A 19,657-nucleotide genomic window follows, 5' to 3' on the forward strand; every position below is an offset into this window, starting at 1 on the left:
ATTCATAATTTACATTACATTTAATCTCCCTAGTGAAAACTTCACATTGACAATAACGCAGTTTCCAGAACAATAACAAAGTATTATCAGCTGGGCAAAACCTTGTTATGGGTTGAATTATAACCCCGTTGAAACTGGAAGGTATGTGTCACGGAGTCACCGGGACGATGCTCTGGAACTACTCCCTACGAAGCGAGTCAGGACTCTGGGGGAGTATGCCTCCTCTCTCTGAGCATACTTTCTCCAGGGCAAGAAGCTTTTACAGAGCTTTGACCTTCCTGGGTCTGACCTCAAAGCATTCAGCATCCCCTTCCACACTGTGCACTTCCTGCAGTGAATCCGCCCAGGCAGGGCTTCTGGAGTAGTAAGAACAGATGACCCAGTTTATGGGAAACCAGCCCACTGGAAGAGCTCAAACACTCCTTTCTTATCTGTTCTTTGAGAGGGTTTCCCCCCTTGATTGATTTTTATGCCTTAGACCATTAGTGTGTAATTTCTGGTTTCAGGGATTTAATTAATTAGGCAATCAAGAGACATCCCCCACCAGATGGGTTTGATGGAAGGACACACTACAGGCAACACAGTTGCTCAACTGTCATTTGAAAGTGGATGGTTAGTATTCTGTGGCCTGACCCAATGCCCATTTAAGACAATGGGAATCTTTCCATTGACTCCAGTGGCATCTGGATTGGGCCCCTAGTTACTGAAACCCAGTACTGAACTTACTGTTGTTATTATTTGTTTATAATGTGGTATTGCTTAGGAGTCCTAGTCATGAAGGGTCTGAGCTACGTACTGTGCATGGAATAAAAAAACAGTCATCATCCCAAGGAGCTTATAATTGAATTGGACAGGAAATTAGCTAAAATATAGTTCTATAATTTTTTCCATTATCTAAAGCTTTTGATCAAAGAATGCTGTACAGAAAAGTTGCTGAAGTACCTGGGGTAGCTATCATTCAGCACATACTACATTAATGATGGGAATGAGGGAAAGGATCAATAAATAGTGTGAAAAATGTGTTGGTGACAGAAGAATTTCTGGTAGATCAAACTATAGTGCTAAGATACTTGTGAAACCTGTAGCATTCGGATTTCCGCCGTATCAGTTACTAATGGAGAACTTACAAGCTTTTCTTTAAAAGGTCTGTGTGAGGATGCTGCTAAAATATATTCAAAATTGGAGTAACTGCCTGTTCATAGGTTTCCACAAATGTATTCTGAATGATAGCTTGTGAGGGGCTTCTCCAAGACCCTGAAATTAAAATGGTAACAGATGGAATCATCTCTTTGAAGGGGGCATGTCCCATAAAAACAGAAATCTTTCAAAGAAGAAAACTTTGGAAGACCTACTCTGAGTACACAAGAATATGGACACCCTCCAATTCATGTGAGAAATCTGCAAAGGGTGGCAATGGCCAACCTTCCTCTACATTAAAAATTATAAAGTGAAACAACCTCTAAACCTGGAGTTCTCAACCTTTTTCTTTCTGACCCCCCCCCCACAACATGTTATAAAAACTCCATGGCCCACCTGTGACACAATAACGGGTTTTCTGCATATAAAAGCCAGGGACGGCATTAGGGGGTAGCAAGCAGGGCAGTTGTCTGTGGCCTCATGCCACCGGAGCCCCCGCAAAGCTACATTGCTCAGGCTTCAGCTTCAACCTTGGGTGGTGGGACTCAGGGCCCAGGCTTCAATCCAATGCGGCAGGGCTTCGGCTTTCTGCCTGGGCCCCAGTGAGTCTAATGCTGGCCCTGCTTGGAGGCCCCCCTGAAACCTGCTTGCGGCCCCCCCGGGGGCCTTGGACCCCTGGTTGAGAAGGACTGCTCTAAAGGATGTGGAAAGGCAATCACTGTAAGCAATCTGAACTCCTGCAAAGGGGTCAGCCCTCCCCTTAAGGCAATCTGAAGTCTTTGAAGAGTTAACACTCCCCGATCAGTGTGAGGTCTTTGAGGTGATGGCACGCACAGGTTGACTGATTTCAGGTAGGAACAGTGAAGGTCTATAGGCCTAATCTAATGTGTATAAACGCATGGAATAAAATAAAAGGGTGCCGATATGGAACCAAACCTGAGAAGCTCATCCCCCCACCTCTCCCTCTGATTCCTGAAGAATAAACAGGTTTCATAGTAGCAGCCGTGTTAGTCTGTATTCGCAAAAAGAAAAGGAGTACTTGTGGCACCTTAGAGACTAACAAATTGATTAGAGCATAAGCTTTCGTGAGCTACAGCTCACTTCATCAGATGCATTTATAACATTTATTTAGAATAAACAGTGGGTGATTGTGTTTTTATTTTTTATTATTTATTATTTATTATAAAAAAACAAAACAAAAACATCCAGTAGTGCATCAGATTATAATAGCTCAAGATTCTTTCTCATTATATGGTCATCATCAGAAACCCATGGCAAAATACAGCCAAAGAAATAATAGGAGTAGTTTATTAGACAGTTACACTTCTTATCAGTCATGTTCAATGGGCAAATACTGGGTACTTCTAGCCCTGTAATTATTTAATAACTGTTGCAGTAATGTAACTAGATTGTAGTGGACTTGGGTGGATCTAAATTTCTCTGCTTCCATCACTCTGCCATGCCAACATTTTCCTTCTCAAAGAAGCAGCAGGATCCAAAGATGAAGGGTCCCACAGGTTTAAAGATTGGACTTTTTTTGTTCAAAAACCTGAGATACATTTTCCTGACTTTAACAAAAATAATTTAAAAAGAGTTCTGTAAATGATTTCACAACTGAATACCTCAAGGTGGAACACAATTTTTGCGTGTGCTTAATATGTATTTCTCTGAGGCTTTGCATGACCTAACATTTGCAAAAATATGAAATTGTAAACAATTATTCACATTTTAACTGTTTGGATGTTTTTGTTCTGCACAGTTGCTCTGCAGAACTTCTATCATTCTGCTTTCATCTAATCAGGTCCAAAGCATTCCTGCTGCATTGCCACATGCAAAAGAGGATTAAGAGGGGTCAATAACTACTACTGAGGAAGAAGGGGAAAAAACTTCAAATTATAACCCCCAAACATTTATATTTCAAGCATGTATAGATACGTGTATACACACACTTTGAAATATTAGTTGTCAAAGGAAAATTAATTATTGGGGACAAAAGATTTAGGAATCTAAATCAGTATCCTGATTTTTCAAAAGTACTGAGCACACAACAGCCTCCACTGAAGTCACACTCAGGGTTGAGAGTGGAGTAGAGTGACACATTCATCAGACCTGTGTTGCTAAACAAACAGGCTGCTGCATTTTGTATGAGCTAGGGTTTTCTAGTTCCTAGATGTGGTATGTTGTTTTGTTCCTAGATGTGGTAAGTTCCAATAATAATGGTTGGAAATCACATACACATGGCTCACCCTGGCCATATCAAAGTCTAATAGGATTCGTGCCATTTTTTTGGCAGGCCTTCTCTGGGTTTGCAGAGAAATAGCTATTTGAAATTTAGTAAACAATTCTGTTGACGATGCAGCACAAGGAACATAGCCCAGCTCATGCTCTCTTGGCTGTGTCAGCTGTGCAGTGCTAGCAGGAACAAAAAGCAGTTAAAACTTGCTTGTCACTAAAGTCAGCAGCTATGACAGTGAATACAAATGCAGGGCAGATCTGCTGAGTAAGAAGATGCCTTTTTTACATGGTAACTTTTGAGAATAGAACTGCTCTAAACAAGCAAAGCTCCCATTGAAAACAATAGGACCCACATTTTTCAAAGTCTGTGTTCACTTCTGAGCATGCACAGATCCTGATTTGTGTGTTTTTGTACTTGTGTGTGTACAAAGCAGGGACTGGACATATGTGTGCCTTAGGCATACAAACTGGGACTGTGTTAAAGTATGTGCATCAATGGCACCGATTAGGAGGGGTTGGGGTGTGTGTGTGCCAACCCTACCCACCAAGATTTTAGCATTTGCTCAAAGTTCCAAAGGCTCTGGAGTGGAGGGCATGTCCTGACCACTTTTAAGCAGAGTCCCAAGCTAAATCAGTATGGCTGCTGCCGGAGTGTTGTTCCGGCTGTGTGGTGGCAATGGCATTGAAATTAGACAGATGGAGGAGCAGACTGGCACACGGGGTTGCAACATCACTCAAATTTGGCCTGGCTGCCCCTTCGTCCAGATAGAAGTGTGGCTGGGCTAAATGATGGTATGATCTGATACGGGGTAGTCTAGTCCTGTACTGCAGAGCACAGGGGAATCCCCTGAGAAAGCACCTGCTGGCAGCACCTGCTGTTGCACTGTCTAGGTAAGAGATAAGGGAGACTTCCTGGCCAAGGGAAACCCAGTGTCCCTATGGGGGTTGGTGGGGAAAGAAAGGGGTCCAGAATTCTTTCTGCCCATGACAAAGAAATGTCTGAATTGGTGCCACCGGTGTGCATACTGTGATTTATCATGCACTCTTTTGCAAATTTTGTACAGAGGGTTTAGCCTGAGCAAAGAATTCAGATTATATGCATGGATAGAAATTACAAGTCAAGAGGAATTAAAAACCTCCAGTGATAAATACATATAACTTTATAACACCTTTTATACAAACTGCCAGTCAAGTACAGCCATGGTAACAAGATTCCCAAATTATATGTTCAGATTGCACTTAAACAAGCCACAGAGAACCATTCACATATCAACCACAAGCTTAATTCTGCCCCAGTGGAGACAACAAATGGGGAAAACTCATTCCTGAAGGGGAAAAATCTTTCTGTTACATTAAATGGTCATCAGTCAGTAGTTTTGATACTACCCTTGGAATTAGGCTATCATAAACTTCCTTCTAATTGCACTCTATTGCAGACTCCCTTTCCAGTACTCACTCAAAATACACTCTGTCACCATGCACGTGGGAAAAACAATTTTTAAAATGAACACGACATTCGTTTCTCTGTCAAGAGATAGCAATTCACTAGTACATCTATACTTACGCAGCAAATAGAGTACAGACATTGCATGCCCAGCTAATATGGATATAAATAGCACTGTGAAGAGTGAGGCACTGCTTACACAAGTACAGTAGGGTAGGGTTCCCTACATGTCTGAACCCAATGGTAAATACCCTATGCATCTATCTACACAGCCAAGCAGTACCTCCCACACTTATATAGCTATTTTTAGCAGTGCAGTGTCCTGCTACTTGCTGCCAGAGCCTTTCCCCACTGACTCCACATTGCTGGAGCCTGTTACTACAAGCATAGATGGAACTATGTACTGCAGCACTACAGCATGTAGCTACACATACCCTACATATCCCTGTAAGTGTAGATAAGGTGTAGAATGCTCATCAGGGCTTCCAACCTCCTTGTGGCCACTGGCTGAGCATTGCGAGGCACATCCCTGCACATTCATGAGTTTGAGTAGGCTCTTTGGGGCCTTGTGCATCTACCCCCATGCCCAGAAGGCTCATTATCCCTACCCCCAGCCCTGAGATTTAGGGGGGTCCTCCATCAGCCATCTTAGGCTCCTGAGCCCCCAAATGATCAGAATAGTCTTAGCCTCTGAGGTACTAAAATAGACTTCTCAGGCCCCACTCTGATCATCCAAAATAGATTTGTGTGGGGCAAGCAAGCCCTGGAATGCTTGTGGGGATGGGATGCTCCTCAATGAGCTACCTAAGGCACAGAAGCAATATTGGGCCCCCAGTAAACCTAAAGTTTGTGTGTGTGTGGGAGGTCAGGGTGGCCCCGATGAGCCTCCTAAAGTGTGTGTTTGTGTGGGTTCCTCAATGACCCTAAGGCTTGTAGGGCTTTATTGGTTGCCTCTGATGCACCTCCGAAGGTTCTGGGGGTTCCCAATGAATCTCCTAAGGTTATAGGAGGGTATGGAGGTGGCCACAAAGGAGTCTAGTGCTCATGGAGTCTGTGTGTGACAGCAGGAGGGTGCAGCAGCAAAAAGCATCCTCAGGCTAGGGCATGAAGTGGGGGCAAGTGCATCTTTTATGGTTTGCTAGGCATTCCTCCCTCCTGCTTGCTTTAGGAAAGGGGGACTGGGTGAGATCTGGAGGCATTGTCCTCTTCTTGGATCTCCTGAAGGTCCCAGCCTCCTGCAAAACTTAGGGGGCTCAGCAGGTTTGTCATACCCTCCCATCCCCACAAACCTTCTGGTGGAAAATATCTCTGTTTCCCATGGACAGGCCTTGTTGGCAATTGGTTCCATTTTGCCATCTATCTATGAAAGAAAAAGGGCTTGGAGACTTACTGTTTTGGTTTTTTTTTAATGAAGGCTTGATCTCCAGCAACTATATCATGCCCTGTACTAAGTTTGCCAGGCCCAATTATTCTCAGAGACATTCCAAATTCAAAGTTAATAACATGGAAAATTGCACTTTTATTAGCTCATCTGTAGACCTGGGCACCACCACTTTGCTAGGAGAGTCCGGTAAACTAGATTTTATCTCTTTCCTTTCTGTTCCTCACTCCCACCCCTCCTTAAACTGTGGCAATAATAAAACATCTTTGATTCTGATGAGTACCTAAATTTTTAGTGTGTCCTAATGCAGGAACCCCATATCTGATTGTCTTCAAGTTTTTCAGAAAAAATTGTACTTTAGCCCTAGGCCTAACCTACTAGTTTTGAGGATATGATATGACATTTTTATGGATTTTAAAAGGGAGGGAATAACACTGGGTTTATAATAGTTCTTATATAGTGTTTTTCATCTGATCTCAAAGTATTTTATAAAGGTAGGAAGCATCATTATCCCCATTTTATGAGTAACGCACTCATTTGAAACCTAAACTGTGGAGTGGCTACTGCCACCCAGAAAGCCAGATTTGATGTAAAGATAACATGGTTCAAACTGGTTTTAAAACTGTTGTTCATAGTGTTTCCTTTCCTTTGCCTGCTTGATAATGATGAGAACGGCAAAGCTCTGAAGGTGAATCGCATTATTAAGGAACAATGACAGTAACACGGTATGAGGGAAAACTTGTTTCCTCATTTGTTTTTAAACAAGCCCCTCAAACCACTGTTTAGGACCAAGGTGCTCTCTCTCCCTGGGGCAAACTGTGTTCAAATGAAGAAGGGAGAATTCAGATCAGGGTGAGTGAGGTTTCCCCCCCCCCTCTGGTTTTTGAAACGTACACGTGGTAATAAAAAAAAATCCATCATCACTAGAAGGGGAGAGACTTTAAAGGCTGCCTTCAAAACTAATCCGGAGATGAGGGAGCGGGGGAGACATGGGGTCAGGTCTGGCTCTGACGGCCTGGAGATTTACAGCTTGGAGCCCCTCTGGGAGCGGGGGACGGGCAGGAAAGAAAGAGCCTGCGCTCGCGCCTCGCCTTCCCCACAAAAGCAGCCCGCGGGGGCCCTGGCATCACCCACCGCCCCAGGGCTAGGGTGCCCCTGGCAGGAGAGGAGTCTGCGCAGGTTGCTCCGCTGGCCGCTGACTGCAGCCGCCAGGGCAACTTGCAAGCCTGGCTCCAGGTGCATTGTCCAGCGCCAGAGAGCCCCAGTGTCCCGCCCCCCGTCTTCCCTCAGGGTCCCTCTTTCCCCTCCTCCCCGCGGCCCTGCCCCTCGCCCCCTCCCAGGCCAATGGAGACTAGATGCAGAAAGTAGAGCCGGGGCAGCCGCGCACTCAGGGAGGCTCTGTCCATCCCCTTTCTCCTCCCCTTGTCCATTGATCAGGGGCGCGCTCTCCCCTTGCACTGTGTCCGTGCGCCGGGGCTCGGCCACAGGGAAAGAGTCCCCGGGAGTGGGAATCCGCCGCGGAGGGGCGGCTCCGGCTCAGAGCCGGGCGAGGCGAGGAGGTGGGGGGCGCGCGGCGGGAGCATGCCAGGCAGAGCCCACTAAATGGCGCCGGTTCCCCATCGGATGCTGCTCTGGGCGCTGATCGTCCCCATCCCAGGTGAGTCCAGGCGGGGGCGGGCTGCTTCGGCCACAAACTTTGCGGCGCTTGCCCGGCCCCCGGCTCGTGCGTCTCCGCGGCGGGCGGGGAGCCAGCGCCGCCCTGGGGGACCTGCCCGCCCGGCGCGGAGCCTGGGCAGCCCCCGGGCGTCGGTGCGGAGAGCCCGGGGGGGCCCCCGCTCCTCTTTCCCCAGCCGGCCGCTGCCCTTAATGGCCGCGCTGCTGCTGTCCAGCCTCCCCCGCTCCCGTCCATTGTGCCCCGTGGCCGCCGGCCGGGAGCCCGCCTGCACGCCCGGGGTTCCTCGCTGGCCATGAGCCCAAGGGCGAGACCTTCCGCAGCCCGGGCATCCCGCGTGGGTAGCGCTCCCAGGGAGCTGGGGGGGGGGGGTGGCTGCTCTCCCCGGCCCCCATCCATTGTCCCCACTCCGGCCCTGTGCTGGGCGAGGGGAAGCGATGGAGAAGGGGAGTGGGGGCTGCTACTGTCCAGTGCTCCCGGGGCAAGGGCGCGTAGCCCGCGTGGGGGAGGAGGATTTCTCCGGCCCGGCTCTCTGTGCAGCCAGGAGGGCTGGGGCTGGGGTTGCAGCCGCACGTGGTTTTATTTATATTGTTCCGGCGGGGGCTGTGCCGGAGCCCGGCTCTGCCCCGCTTCCAGCCAGCTGCCGGGAAAGTTGCAGAGCGAGCCTGGGTAGCTGCCGTTTGCTCCTGTGCAGCCAGTTACCTGCAGCGTGAAGAGGGGCCCAGGCCCGAGAGGGGCAGCGGGTGGGGGATGATTTTCAGCGGGCAAACGGAGTGGAGGGAGATGTCTTTGGGGAAAGCTGGGAGTGAATTGGGGAAGGTACTATGCCAGGGGAAGCCGCCGCCAATTGAATCCTTGCACTGGCTGGCCCAGGGACATTTTCATTCACCGCATCTGGGTTAGAGACCGTCCTGCACCTACTTTTTTAATTGCCAGTGTCTGGCTTTCACTTTCACGGCTCAGATCTTTGTTAGCATGAGAAAGGGATCAAAGGCGGACCCGTGATTGGAGTCACAACAGGAGAGGAGGGTGCAGGCGTAATCTGCATAGCCCGGGAGCTGCTATGAAAAGGACCAGGCAGGAGCTCTCAGATGTGTGCGGATCCTGGGCAAATTGCATGATTGGAGGGTTCCTGGACGTTATTGATCAGGACCCGAGAAATCTATTGCCAAGTAGTTTCTGTCCTAATCAAGAGCTGCCCATTCAGTGAGCCCCCCGCCCCATCTCTCTGCAGAGAGAACATATTTTTTTATAAAGCCCCCCGCCTTTATCAGTGGAGGGGAAGCGGGATGGGTGTACGGGGACTCTTCGCTACTCATCAGCTTTATCTCGATTTAGGCGTGTGTTGGGGGCGGGAGTAAGGCTGGGAAAACCTGGTTTTCCTGCGAAGCGGTTCTTCTAACGAAATGTGTATTGGTTAATTAAACCTCCCCCACCCCCATTAGACAGTAAGCGATCAATTAGTCACGCGTTTCTGGAACAGTTGGCCATACACACAAGTTGAAATAAAGGTTTGCTAATTCCTGCCTTTCCTCCCCCGCTGGGTACCAGTGGCAAGAATTACCAACTCTGGAAAGTTGCATTGTTTGTATTCTAAATACCTCTGCTGACCTGCAGAAATGAAGCAAATTGGTCAGGTTTTCTGGCAGCAGAGTTGACATTTTGCCGCCTCCAAAACACAAGACTCCAACCCCCCACCCCGAATTTGTTACAAAAGATAAAAGTTTCTCCCACGGAAATAAGTGCAGAGGGGCCAGACACTTCTGGGGACATGGGAAAGAATCCTCTAGCTCCCAAAGACAGGGTTTTGCTAATGATTTCTTGTAAAATTAGACTTTTATGACTTACCCTGTTCAAGATCTTTTTGACAAGCTTGTAAAATTAGCAGACAGCTTGTGCTCCCTGATTCCCCTGAAGATGATACTAATACTTTACCAACAAAAGCTCCACATTTGTATGAGGATTATTTTATTCCTCTGTTTGCAAAAGCATCAGATAGTGTCTTTTTGCCTAGATTGGTGGGAATCAGGGAAAGGAGAGAGATGGGAAAGAAAAGTTTGTTTGAATATTCAGATTCCAATTTTTTGTGCTGAATCTTGGTTATGATAACGTAAACATTTAACAGGTTTCAGAATAGCAGCTGTGTTAGTCTGTATTCGCAAAAAGAAAAGGAGTACTTGTGGCACCTTAGAGACTAACACATTTATTAGAGCATAAGCTTTCGTGAGCTGTAGCTCACGAAAGCTTATGCTCTAATAAATATTTAAAACTCTAATCCTGTTTTCTCATTAACATAACTGTGTACATTTGAAAACAAGAAAGTAAATATTTGTGTAGTTATTTGGGGCCTGATCCTTTTGCTTCCCCAGAACACAGAGATTTTACTTCACTGGGAGTAGAACCTGGTACTTGCAGGCCACAGATATAATTATCACACCAATACAATTGTGATATGTTTTGCAAGACTGCTTTATGATGGTTGCATACCTGTACTTACGGACAAAAACGGTTTTATTTCTCTCAGGAGTATGGTGCTTTAGTGAGCTGTTTTTTGTAAAAGAGCCACAGGATATAACCGTCACAAGGAAGGACCCAGTGGTTTTAGATTGCCAGGCACAAGGCGAAGTTCCCGTTACGATCACATGGCTGAAAAATGGAGCAAAAGTTTCTGAAAATGAACGGATCTACACATTATCCAATGGCTCTTTATACATCAGTGAGGTGGAAGGAAAAAGAGGAGAACCATCTGATGAAGGATTTTACCAGTGTTTAGCACTGAACAAATATGGGGCCATTCTCAGTCAAAAAGGTCACCTTACACTAGCAAGTAAGTTCTAGCACTTGAATCTCTTGTTTATCACAGATACATGTAGTTACCAATTTATTAGCCTGTTTCCATATTTGTGGCTTCACTACCTTTAAGACAGCACAACGCTATATTGTTCTATGTACAAGAGAGACTAAACAGATATTACCAAAAATAAAACAAATGGATTTAATTTCTGTTAAAATCTTTGTTATTTATAATGTGTGTGAGATTATGGGCCAGATCCTTCCCTGTAACTCCACTGAAGCCATTGGAATGACACCAGGAGTTAATTTGACCTACTATTTGTGGCATTCCCTTTGGTACTCTATTTTGGCTTGATCTCTCTTGTTGTTGACATTCTGTAAAATACACTGGTGATATAAAGTTATCACGTTCTGTTTCAAACCATTTTTAAGAATTGTTTTACAAACACTACAACACTGAAACGTTAGAAGTGTTGCCTACAAATAAGTGAAATGATAAAGAAATTTGTAAGACAGGCTTTCAATTGTTGACCAGTTCTTAAGATATCACAAGCCAGAGGAGAACCTTAATGTGTGTAAGGTGGTTTTCTAGGGTCTGAGGAGCCCTGAGGGTTGAACTCTCGAGGTAAGGCCACACTCAGACACACTCTTATAGCCAGGGAGAACTGGACTGGGTTCCTTCTGGAATTGGTTGATACTACTATTTAACTGAACCAGAGGTCACTGTTGAGTACCGCGAGTAACTACTACTAGGGTCTGAGGGTCAGATTATTGAATGTATTTAGACTAGGCATCCATCTGCCTCTTTAGATTCCTAAACATCTTAACTTAATAACTTAAAATTCTGCTCCTGAGTGTGCTGTCTTTGCAGTATTCCTAGCCTCTGCTGGTTTGGGGAACAAGAAACAGACTAGGAACTGAACTCAGGTCTTTTGCATGACAATAAAGAGGTCTGCCACTAAGTTATCTGATTCCTTCCACATTATATATATATATGTAAAAAGAAAAAGAGTACTTGTGGCACCATAGAGACTAACAAATTTATTTGAGCATAAGCTTTCGTGAGCTACAGCTCACTTCATTGGATGCATTTATTTATATATATATATATATATATATGTGTGTGATTTATATACTATAATCATATAAGTTATATGTACTTTCAGCTATGCTATGTCTTTGGGAACAAAAGAAACAGCATAGCAGAAAGTACATATAAACTTGTATGATTATAGTCAAGCCTCTGGTTTTCTCTGTGAAGATAGTCTTAATTTCTCCAGCAGGGTGGGTCTTCCTCTGCTCATTTCCACCATGACTTCTGTGGCAGCTTAAAATAAATTCAGAACTGTGTGGTACTACCTAATTTGAAGCTAATTAATACAATCAGTGCAGTACTCCTAGATTAATGTTATTAATTTTAATACTTTTTTTCAGAATGTTAAGCTTTCAGTTTATTTATACACCCACAATTTCACTGTGCTCTACGATTTGATATCATTGGTTTTTAGAAGGTGTCAGGAGGAGAAGTGAAGGTTTGTGTTAGTTTAATCTGGCCTTTAGGTATTGAAGTGATTATTTTTTGGGTGGGGGGGTATTTGACACTGGGGAAGGCATCATCTTGAAAGGGACTGAACTCTAGTTCTCTACTCTTGAAAGCAACATCTGTTGTTCCCCACATCTAACTTCCATTTAAATAAAAAACTGATGGATAAGACATTAGCTGGATATTTCTGATAGAATGGTCAGAAGTGAAACAGTGACAGAGTTGAAACTTAAATTTGATTTTAGCATTTTTATGCATCATTGAGATAGTTTGTCTCTCTTAGAGTCATTGTTTCAGGCAGTGTATTGGCAGACTCAGGAAGACAGTGTTGCATTGGTTCACATCTGGAAGTTTTTGTTTTCTTAACAACCAGAGGGAGCAAGACTTAACTTTAAAAAAGCTTAGATTCATCAGGAGGTGATGGATCCTGTGTCTAGAACTGTAGACTCTCAGAAAATCCAGGGCATTGTTTAATACAGGGCACTTCCAGAAGAGTAGTGTGGCATCATGCGCCCTGAAAGATATTAGTATAAGACTCCTGGAGTTTCTTGTTGGAGTCTGTATTAAGAGAGTATTGAACTTTTGTAAGAAATAGTGGTATTAAATCCAGATGAAACATTACTTCTTCAAAAGGTAATTTTGTTTGTGATAAATCTTTATTCAAGACTTTAACATGTGAAAAGTTGTGACTAACTGATTTGAGTTGTGGAATGGCATTCTTGTTTTACTGGTTGTGCTTTCCTCTTTTCTTTTTACTAAAAAAAAATGAAGATTCTTCCCTTGGAAAAAACGTGTTTTGTCTAGTTTGTTTAAAGTTTTCCTATTCATTGACAAAACTGGAAGAGATACTGGATTTCTAGATGAACGTTTTTTAAAAAGGCAAGTGGGTATAGTGATTGTAATAGGTGTTAGCTGCATATAGATGATTATTTTAAGTAATAGCTAAATATGATGTAATCTTGTGTTGAAATGTGTTCCTTATAGTCCTAGTGCAGTCTTAACACTTGAAATGTCAGTCTGTTATTAGCCCATGAAATAAGATAACTGATATAGTTATATTTTGAAACCCATATAATATGGATGCAAAACTGGTTTAAAGCCCCCTTTTCATATGGATTCTATCTACTAACATGATCTGAATGAACTGCCAGCATTTTGAACTTAAGAAAATAAAGTTTTGTGAGGTGTGTGTAGTTTTTCAAATCATTGTATTTCAAAGCAGTTGTCAGTTGCTGTAAAAGCAAATGACTTTATCTTGTGATCAGGGTAAAGAAGGAACTATACATATTAAACAGGTGGAGAATAGGCATTAAATGGGCATTCTTTCTTTGGAGGAAAAAAAAGAAAATGCTGTCTTAGCTACTGATAGCAGCAGGGTGCAAGGATGTTCTTTTACTTTGCATTGTCATAGCTTTCACCAGCAAGCTTATCTTTTGCTTCAGAAGTGTAATACTTTGTGTTGCATTTGGAAACCTAAAACTTTAATCTGTCCAAGAGTTTAAGATCTGAACACACAAGGAGATCAGGTCTTGGTTTCTAAAGTTAGGAACTGGAAGCTGAAGGTTGCACTCTAGGCAAGAATTCCATTATTCATGTGCAAATTAAGAATTCACAGGGTTAAAAGGTTAGAAACTGGCCAGGATGAGGTTTACCCTTGTGATAAAGAGCAGATGACCCTCATTCATTGGCCAAAGCTTTCATGTAGCTCCTCTGCAAAGTTAGTGATTGCCATGAATTGTTCTTGAGGAATGCAGAAATTCAAATGTGAGCAAGCCTTTCCTTAAGTGTCACTATGGAGCCTTATCTCATGAGCACATCAGAGCAGGTCTGCAGGGACAAGGTTCCTCCCTAGAGGCCCCAAGGCTTTGCTTTCCTGTTGTTCATCCATGCACAAAAGAATTTGACTAATTTAGTTTCTTCCATAAGATCCCCCTACTCTTTTTTTTTTTAAAGGATACTCTTGAGTTAAGGTATCAGTTAGGTAAAAATAAATATTATTTTTGGTTGATGTTTGTAGTTACTTCCAGTTTAGGGTAATTGAAGTCTGGGGGAAGGGGAGAAGGCGGTTCCTTCCACAGCATAATTCTTTGTGAGGTGCCATGTGTGAGTAAAATGCTAATACCTGAAGATTTAAATAGTTTATTCAAAGTTCAGCCCATCCCTGCTATTTCTAGCAGGATTCCCACTGCCAAAATACCAAAGCAGTATTATATGGATAACTTCTCAAAGCTTTTTTTTCGTACCGCGAGAACCAGTCAAAAGTTACACAAACCTAGACTTTGTAAACTCGCAATGCTAAAATGGGAATAAAATTTCACAGTGCAGAGTTGTATGAACTGTCTGAAAATACATCTGTTGCAACAAAGTTAGGCGTGAGATAACATGGCATTAGGAAAAAGTGGAGGAGGAGGTTTGTGTTCTGAAGTCAGTAAAGCTGGCTGTTAAGTAGTGATTGGACAGGATGCTAATTGTTTGTTTCCTTTCCACAAAAGGTGGAAATTGAAGTCTTAAGATGGATGGAGAGGGCACATACAACTGCCTGGAACATTCTGTGATAACTCCTTTTTTTCAGCTTGTAGGCTTCAGCTGAATTGATCTTAAAGGCCCGATTTTAAATCAGACGAAAACAAACAATTTTTCCACAGTTAGCATGTTTGTTTCTATGTTACATGAGAATGAAAGGTTACACAAGCAGTAGGTTGATTGAATATTAAACATGTCTTAACATTATGATTTAATTCCTGTGAGCACAACAGTGATCTCTTGTTGACTTGCAACTCATGAGATGCAGATCCTTTTGAACTTATCAGGCTAAACTTTGCGTCAGTGAGGTAAGTTTAAAATTTTGATTGACTACTGCAAACAGTGAGGTGCCTGTAACCTCTTATTTACTTCTAGTCACATTACAGTGGGATTAGGTAATGCTGTTTGCCAGTGTTTTTAATGCAACCTTTTGCTTTCAATTTTTAAATATTTTGACTACTTAAAAGAGCAGTGAGCTGAATGTTGATGAATGTGTATCCACACTGAAAACATTTCCCCTGTTATAAAAACAAAATTTATACGTGGATTTAGAAAATACTTTTATAAAGGCATTTACAGCAATCCAATCCAATGTAATTTCATTTTGTATATCACTTTACTTTCAAACTACCTTCAAAACGTTTGCAGAGTTTATTAATATCATACATATACTAGTAACAAATGATGAGGTGGAAGTATAGAAGAAAAGAGATGGTTTTCAACTGAGGTTGTTGTAACTGCAGATGGCAGGAGCTCTAGAAGAGAACACTCCTGTAATAAGAATAGTATGAAGGTACTAATCCTGAAACATATTTAGGATTACAGACTGGCTTTTTTCTTTTTAATTCCACTATTGTAGACATATTGGTTAGTAGGTTTTCTCAGCATGCATCACTAGGAGAGTACACCTCACTAGAAACAAAAGTGGGTGGTTAGCTCTTGAGATGGTCTGATTTTGATATTTGTGGAGGGAGAAGGAAATAGAGTTGTCCCAGTGTTTTGCCTCCTGCAAGTGAATTTGGTCACGTGGCAATGGTAAATAATTACAAAGGAGTTTGTTCCTAATAAAAGTTCCTTGATCAGTGTTAGACAAATGAGAACAGTATTATTCCTAAAGCTATACTGACTCTCACTCTCCCACCCGGTTTCACTGTAGAGCTTCATTCTGGAACCTTCCCCAGCCACCTTTCAGAAGCTTTTTTTCCCCCCTGCAACCATTTTAAAGAAATGGTACACCCATTCTTTCAAGTTGAGACATCAGACCAGCACTAATTAGCCTTGTGCACTCGGAAACTTCTTACCCCTTTTTCAGCAATGATTTAGCTGCACTGGTCTTACGAACCACATATGCTCTATTGTGAACTGAATGCTGGTGTTTTTATCGGTGTCCTTACCAAAAACAGGCAAGGCAATGCCTATTTTAGATGCACTCTTACAGTGTCTTTTTCTTCTGCATCCCCATTGGAGAAGCATGGGTGGTATAGTTGTGTGCATAACTGTCTTCCAAGCCGTTGACCTGGGTTTATTTCCTGGCCAATGCAGTAGTATATCCGCATTGGAGAAATATGGTTTTGGTGAGTTTTCACAACAGTTGAATTTTAATTTTGTGTTAAAATGCCTCAGTTTGGCATTTCTGGCTGACCTTGCTCTCCTTTTCAGCTAGTAAATTCAAAGCTATGTTGTTCTGTATTATACATTTAAGGTGATAAAAGTAGTAAATAGTTTTACAGGCTCCTTTTTAAAGGAGCACTCGCTTTTATTGGCAGCTTGCCTAGAAGCTAATAAACTCTTCATGTACCTGAGAAATGTAGCCCAGTACCACTCTTTCCTTGTGCAGTTGCTCAGACCTATGACTGTCACTTGCATAAGTTCCATGTGTGACCATTGCTCTAAACTGCAAGACTTTTTATTGCAAAGCAATGCACTGAAGCAAGGGATGGTGCTCTACTTACAAGTCTTCCATTGCTTCTTGTCGGAATTGTTGAAAGCGTATTCAGCATGGCTCCCTTTTGTCAGCCAGCTCTGATTATTCTAAAGAAAAGGGTCTCTGAGCAGTTGTTTGCCTAGATACTTGTTGTCACATCTTCACAATTTAACAGCTGGGCCTATTGATGGAGTGCAGAACAATTTAAAACAATGACAAAAGAGAATCTTCAGGAAAGAGCTTAAAATTATTAAGTATTTTAATACAGAAACATGGTGATTTCTCTTGTTGAAAATTTCCCTTTTTAAAAGTAAATATGGAATGCCTTCATCTACTACATCTTATATCTAGAATTTTGGAGATTAATCTTTTGTTTCAGTTTTGTATTGTTTTTGTTATTCCTTCAATAGGCCCAGCTGTTAAATTGGGATTGATTACTTCCAGTCTTTATAACTGGTAATTGCCACCTAAGTGAAAAAGTAATCAACAATGTAAACTTTTAGCGTTTTGTTGAACAAGTGTGGGTTGTATGGTCAGCATTAGTTACTAGAGTCAGCCTTTAGGAAGCTCTTAAGGAGCAGCATATCCCAATTTTTAAATCTGATAGTCTCTACAACAAAGTTAGGGGAGAGGAAAACTCGGTATTATGTCTGACTTTTGGAGTCTCTGGGTAGACCTAATAACCTGAACTCAAACTGGAACAACTTTTTGTTTTGCTTTATTCACTGCACTCATAATATTCTCACATAATTATACATAACACATGTTTTTTACAAAAGATAAACAGCTGATACATGAAGGAGATGGAGTTGAAACTGCAGCACAACAGGGGGACAGTACTTGATTAAAATGATTAGCTTCATCATTCCAACCCTTGCTAATTTATTGTCATTCTTAAGTCTAATCAGAGGATCTCAAGGGGCAGGGAGGTGCTTTGTGTCATGTTAGAGAGGAGAAAGCAAACGTTTCTAGTGAAGGCTTAGCACTCATATGAAGTATTTCCTTTACTACTTAAATAGCTTTTATATTTATTGTCTCTTAGCCCTCAACAGTCTTTTAAAGACCAAATTCTTAATATCTTATCTAGTGTGGGCAAATTTAAAATAAAAAGCTTTCCCCCACCCTTTCTGGAAGGTTTACCCATTACCCACTGTGTTTTTTTACGACATGAACATTTGCAAAGGGAAGATAAATGAAGTGACATCTGGATAATACCATCATTGTGCAGGGTCCTATTTTAAAATGCTTATTCCTCAACTGCCTGACTTTTTGTTGGGCCTGCTGGGAAGGTATTTTTGACACATTGGTGCAATTGTAACATGGAAGAATCAGATGTGGAATTTTTTTTTAAATGCACTTAAGGTCTGCCTTGTACTTATTAAGATTATTTAGACCATTCTCGCTATAGTAACCTAAAAATGTTAGAATCTGAAATCTTTGTGTTAATGGGAAATGATTCCAAGGCGACTTTTAGCCTTTTTAGATCAATAATGAAAAACATTCTTGTCCTGCACAACATTTAAAACCCCTGCCTAGGAGTCGTCCTCCTATCTCTCGTACGTTTGTTCTCCAGTCTTATTTGGTAAAACATAAATAATAACATAAAACAACATACTTTTTAGAATTAATTCACTCATTTTGGGAACAACTAAAAATTGCAGTTACAGTGATTTTGATCTTGTTTGGTGGGATGAGTGGGAGAGAGGTGGCATTGGAAGTTTAGAATGTTCCATAAGAAGTGGAAAAGGCAAAACCACTCTTTGAGAGTCCATCTGTGCAGGTCAGATTGCAGGTTCGGGACCTAAACTGGTATAAACATGCAGCATGTTTTGCTAGACCAGTGGTCTCCAATCTTTTTACGTGCAAGATCACTTCTTGAATTTAAGTGCAACCCAGGATCTACTCTGCTCCTTCCCCGAGGTCCCGCCACTTTCCCTGAAGCCCCGCCCCACTCCCTCCATCCTCCCTCCCTCCGTTGCTCACTCTCCCCCACACTCATTCACTTTCACGGGGCTGGGGCAGGGGGTTGGTGGGTGTGTGGGGGGGTGGGCTCTGGGAGGTAGTTTGATGCAGGAGGGGGCTCAGGGCTGGGGCGGGGGTTTGGGATACAGGAAGGGGTTCAGGGTACAGGAGAGAGTATGGGGTGCTGGCTCTGGGAGGGAGCTCAGAGCTGGGGGTTGGGGTGCAGGCTCCTGGTCGGCAGCACAGCGGGGCTAAGGCAGGCTCCCTGCCTGCTCCAGCCCCACACTCCTCCCGGAAGCGGCCAACACACCCCTGTGGTCCCTGGGTGGGAGCATGTGGCTGTGCACGCTGCTCCTGCCTGCAAGCACAGCCTCCGCAGCTCCTATTGGCCATAGTTCCCTGTTCCTTGCCAATGGAAGCTGCAGGGACGGTGCTTGCAGGCAGGAGCAGTGCGTGGAGACCCCTGCACCCCAACCCCCGGGGCCGCGGGAACGTGCTGGCCACTTCTGGGAGCGGCATGAGGTCAGGACAGGGAGCCTGCATTTGCGCCGCCGCACTTTTAGTGGCTGGAGATCGTGATCAACAGGCAGAGTCTCCAGGATCAACCAGTCGATCATGATCTACAGGTTGGTGACCACTGTGCTAGACTATCTAAGCATCTAAGGCCTGTTTTTTCAAATGTGCTGCTTCCTCCATGCTACCAACTTCAAATTTGGCTGTATGCTCCAGAGTGCATGAGGAATAAAATTTAAATCTGTGATCTGTTTATTACTCAAGTAGATATTTTTGTGTGTTGAGTTTTCAAATATGCATTTTTCCCCCTGTTCAATCCACAGTAGCACGTTTTGTTTTTAACTGGCATGGTTCAGGACTACAAATTCTTTGGAGTCTCTATATTCTAGTTATGTAGTAAGGAGGAAAGTTTCTAGTATTAAAAATACATCTTTCCCCATATTTCTAACACACATACAAATAGCAATCCATCTGTAACTTTAGTGGGTGAGTGGCAGCTGAGATGGAGAGGTTGAAGGATAATACAAGTT

At 43.2% G+C, this 19,657-nt stretch overlaps 1 protein-coding gene across 1 annotated transcript in view; it reads left to right on the forward strand.

Moving 5' to 3' along the window:
* Positions 1-7,585: 7,585 nt before the first annotated feature.
* The window catches only part of PRTG (protogenin), a 129,916-nt gene continuing 117,844 nt past the window's right edge, over positions 7,586-19,657 (forward strand). Inside the window, exons 1-2 of the mRNA XM_038419649.2 lie at positions 7,586-7,854; positions 10,394-10,696. Of these exons, the coding sequence (XP_038275577.1) occupies positions 7,800-7,854; positions 10,394-10,696 (358 nt within the window). The 5' untranslated portion in view covers positions 7,586-7,799. The remainder of the gene's footprint in view (positions 7,855-10,393; positions 10,697-19,657) is intronic.

The sequence above is a fragment of the Dermochelys coriacea genome, chromosome 10 (assembly GCF_009764565.3).
Source record: "Dermochelys coriacea isolate rDerCor1 chromosome 10, rDerCor1.pri.v4, whole genome shotgun sequence".
Classification (NCBI taxonomy): Eukaryota; Metazoa; Chordata; order Testudines; family Dermochelyidae; genus Dermochelys; species Dermochelys coriacea.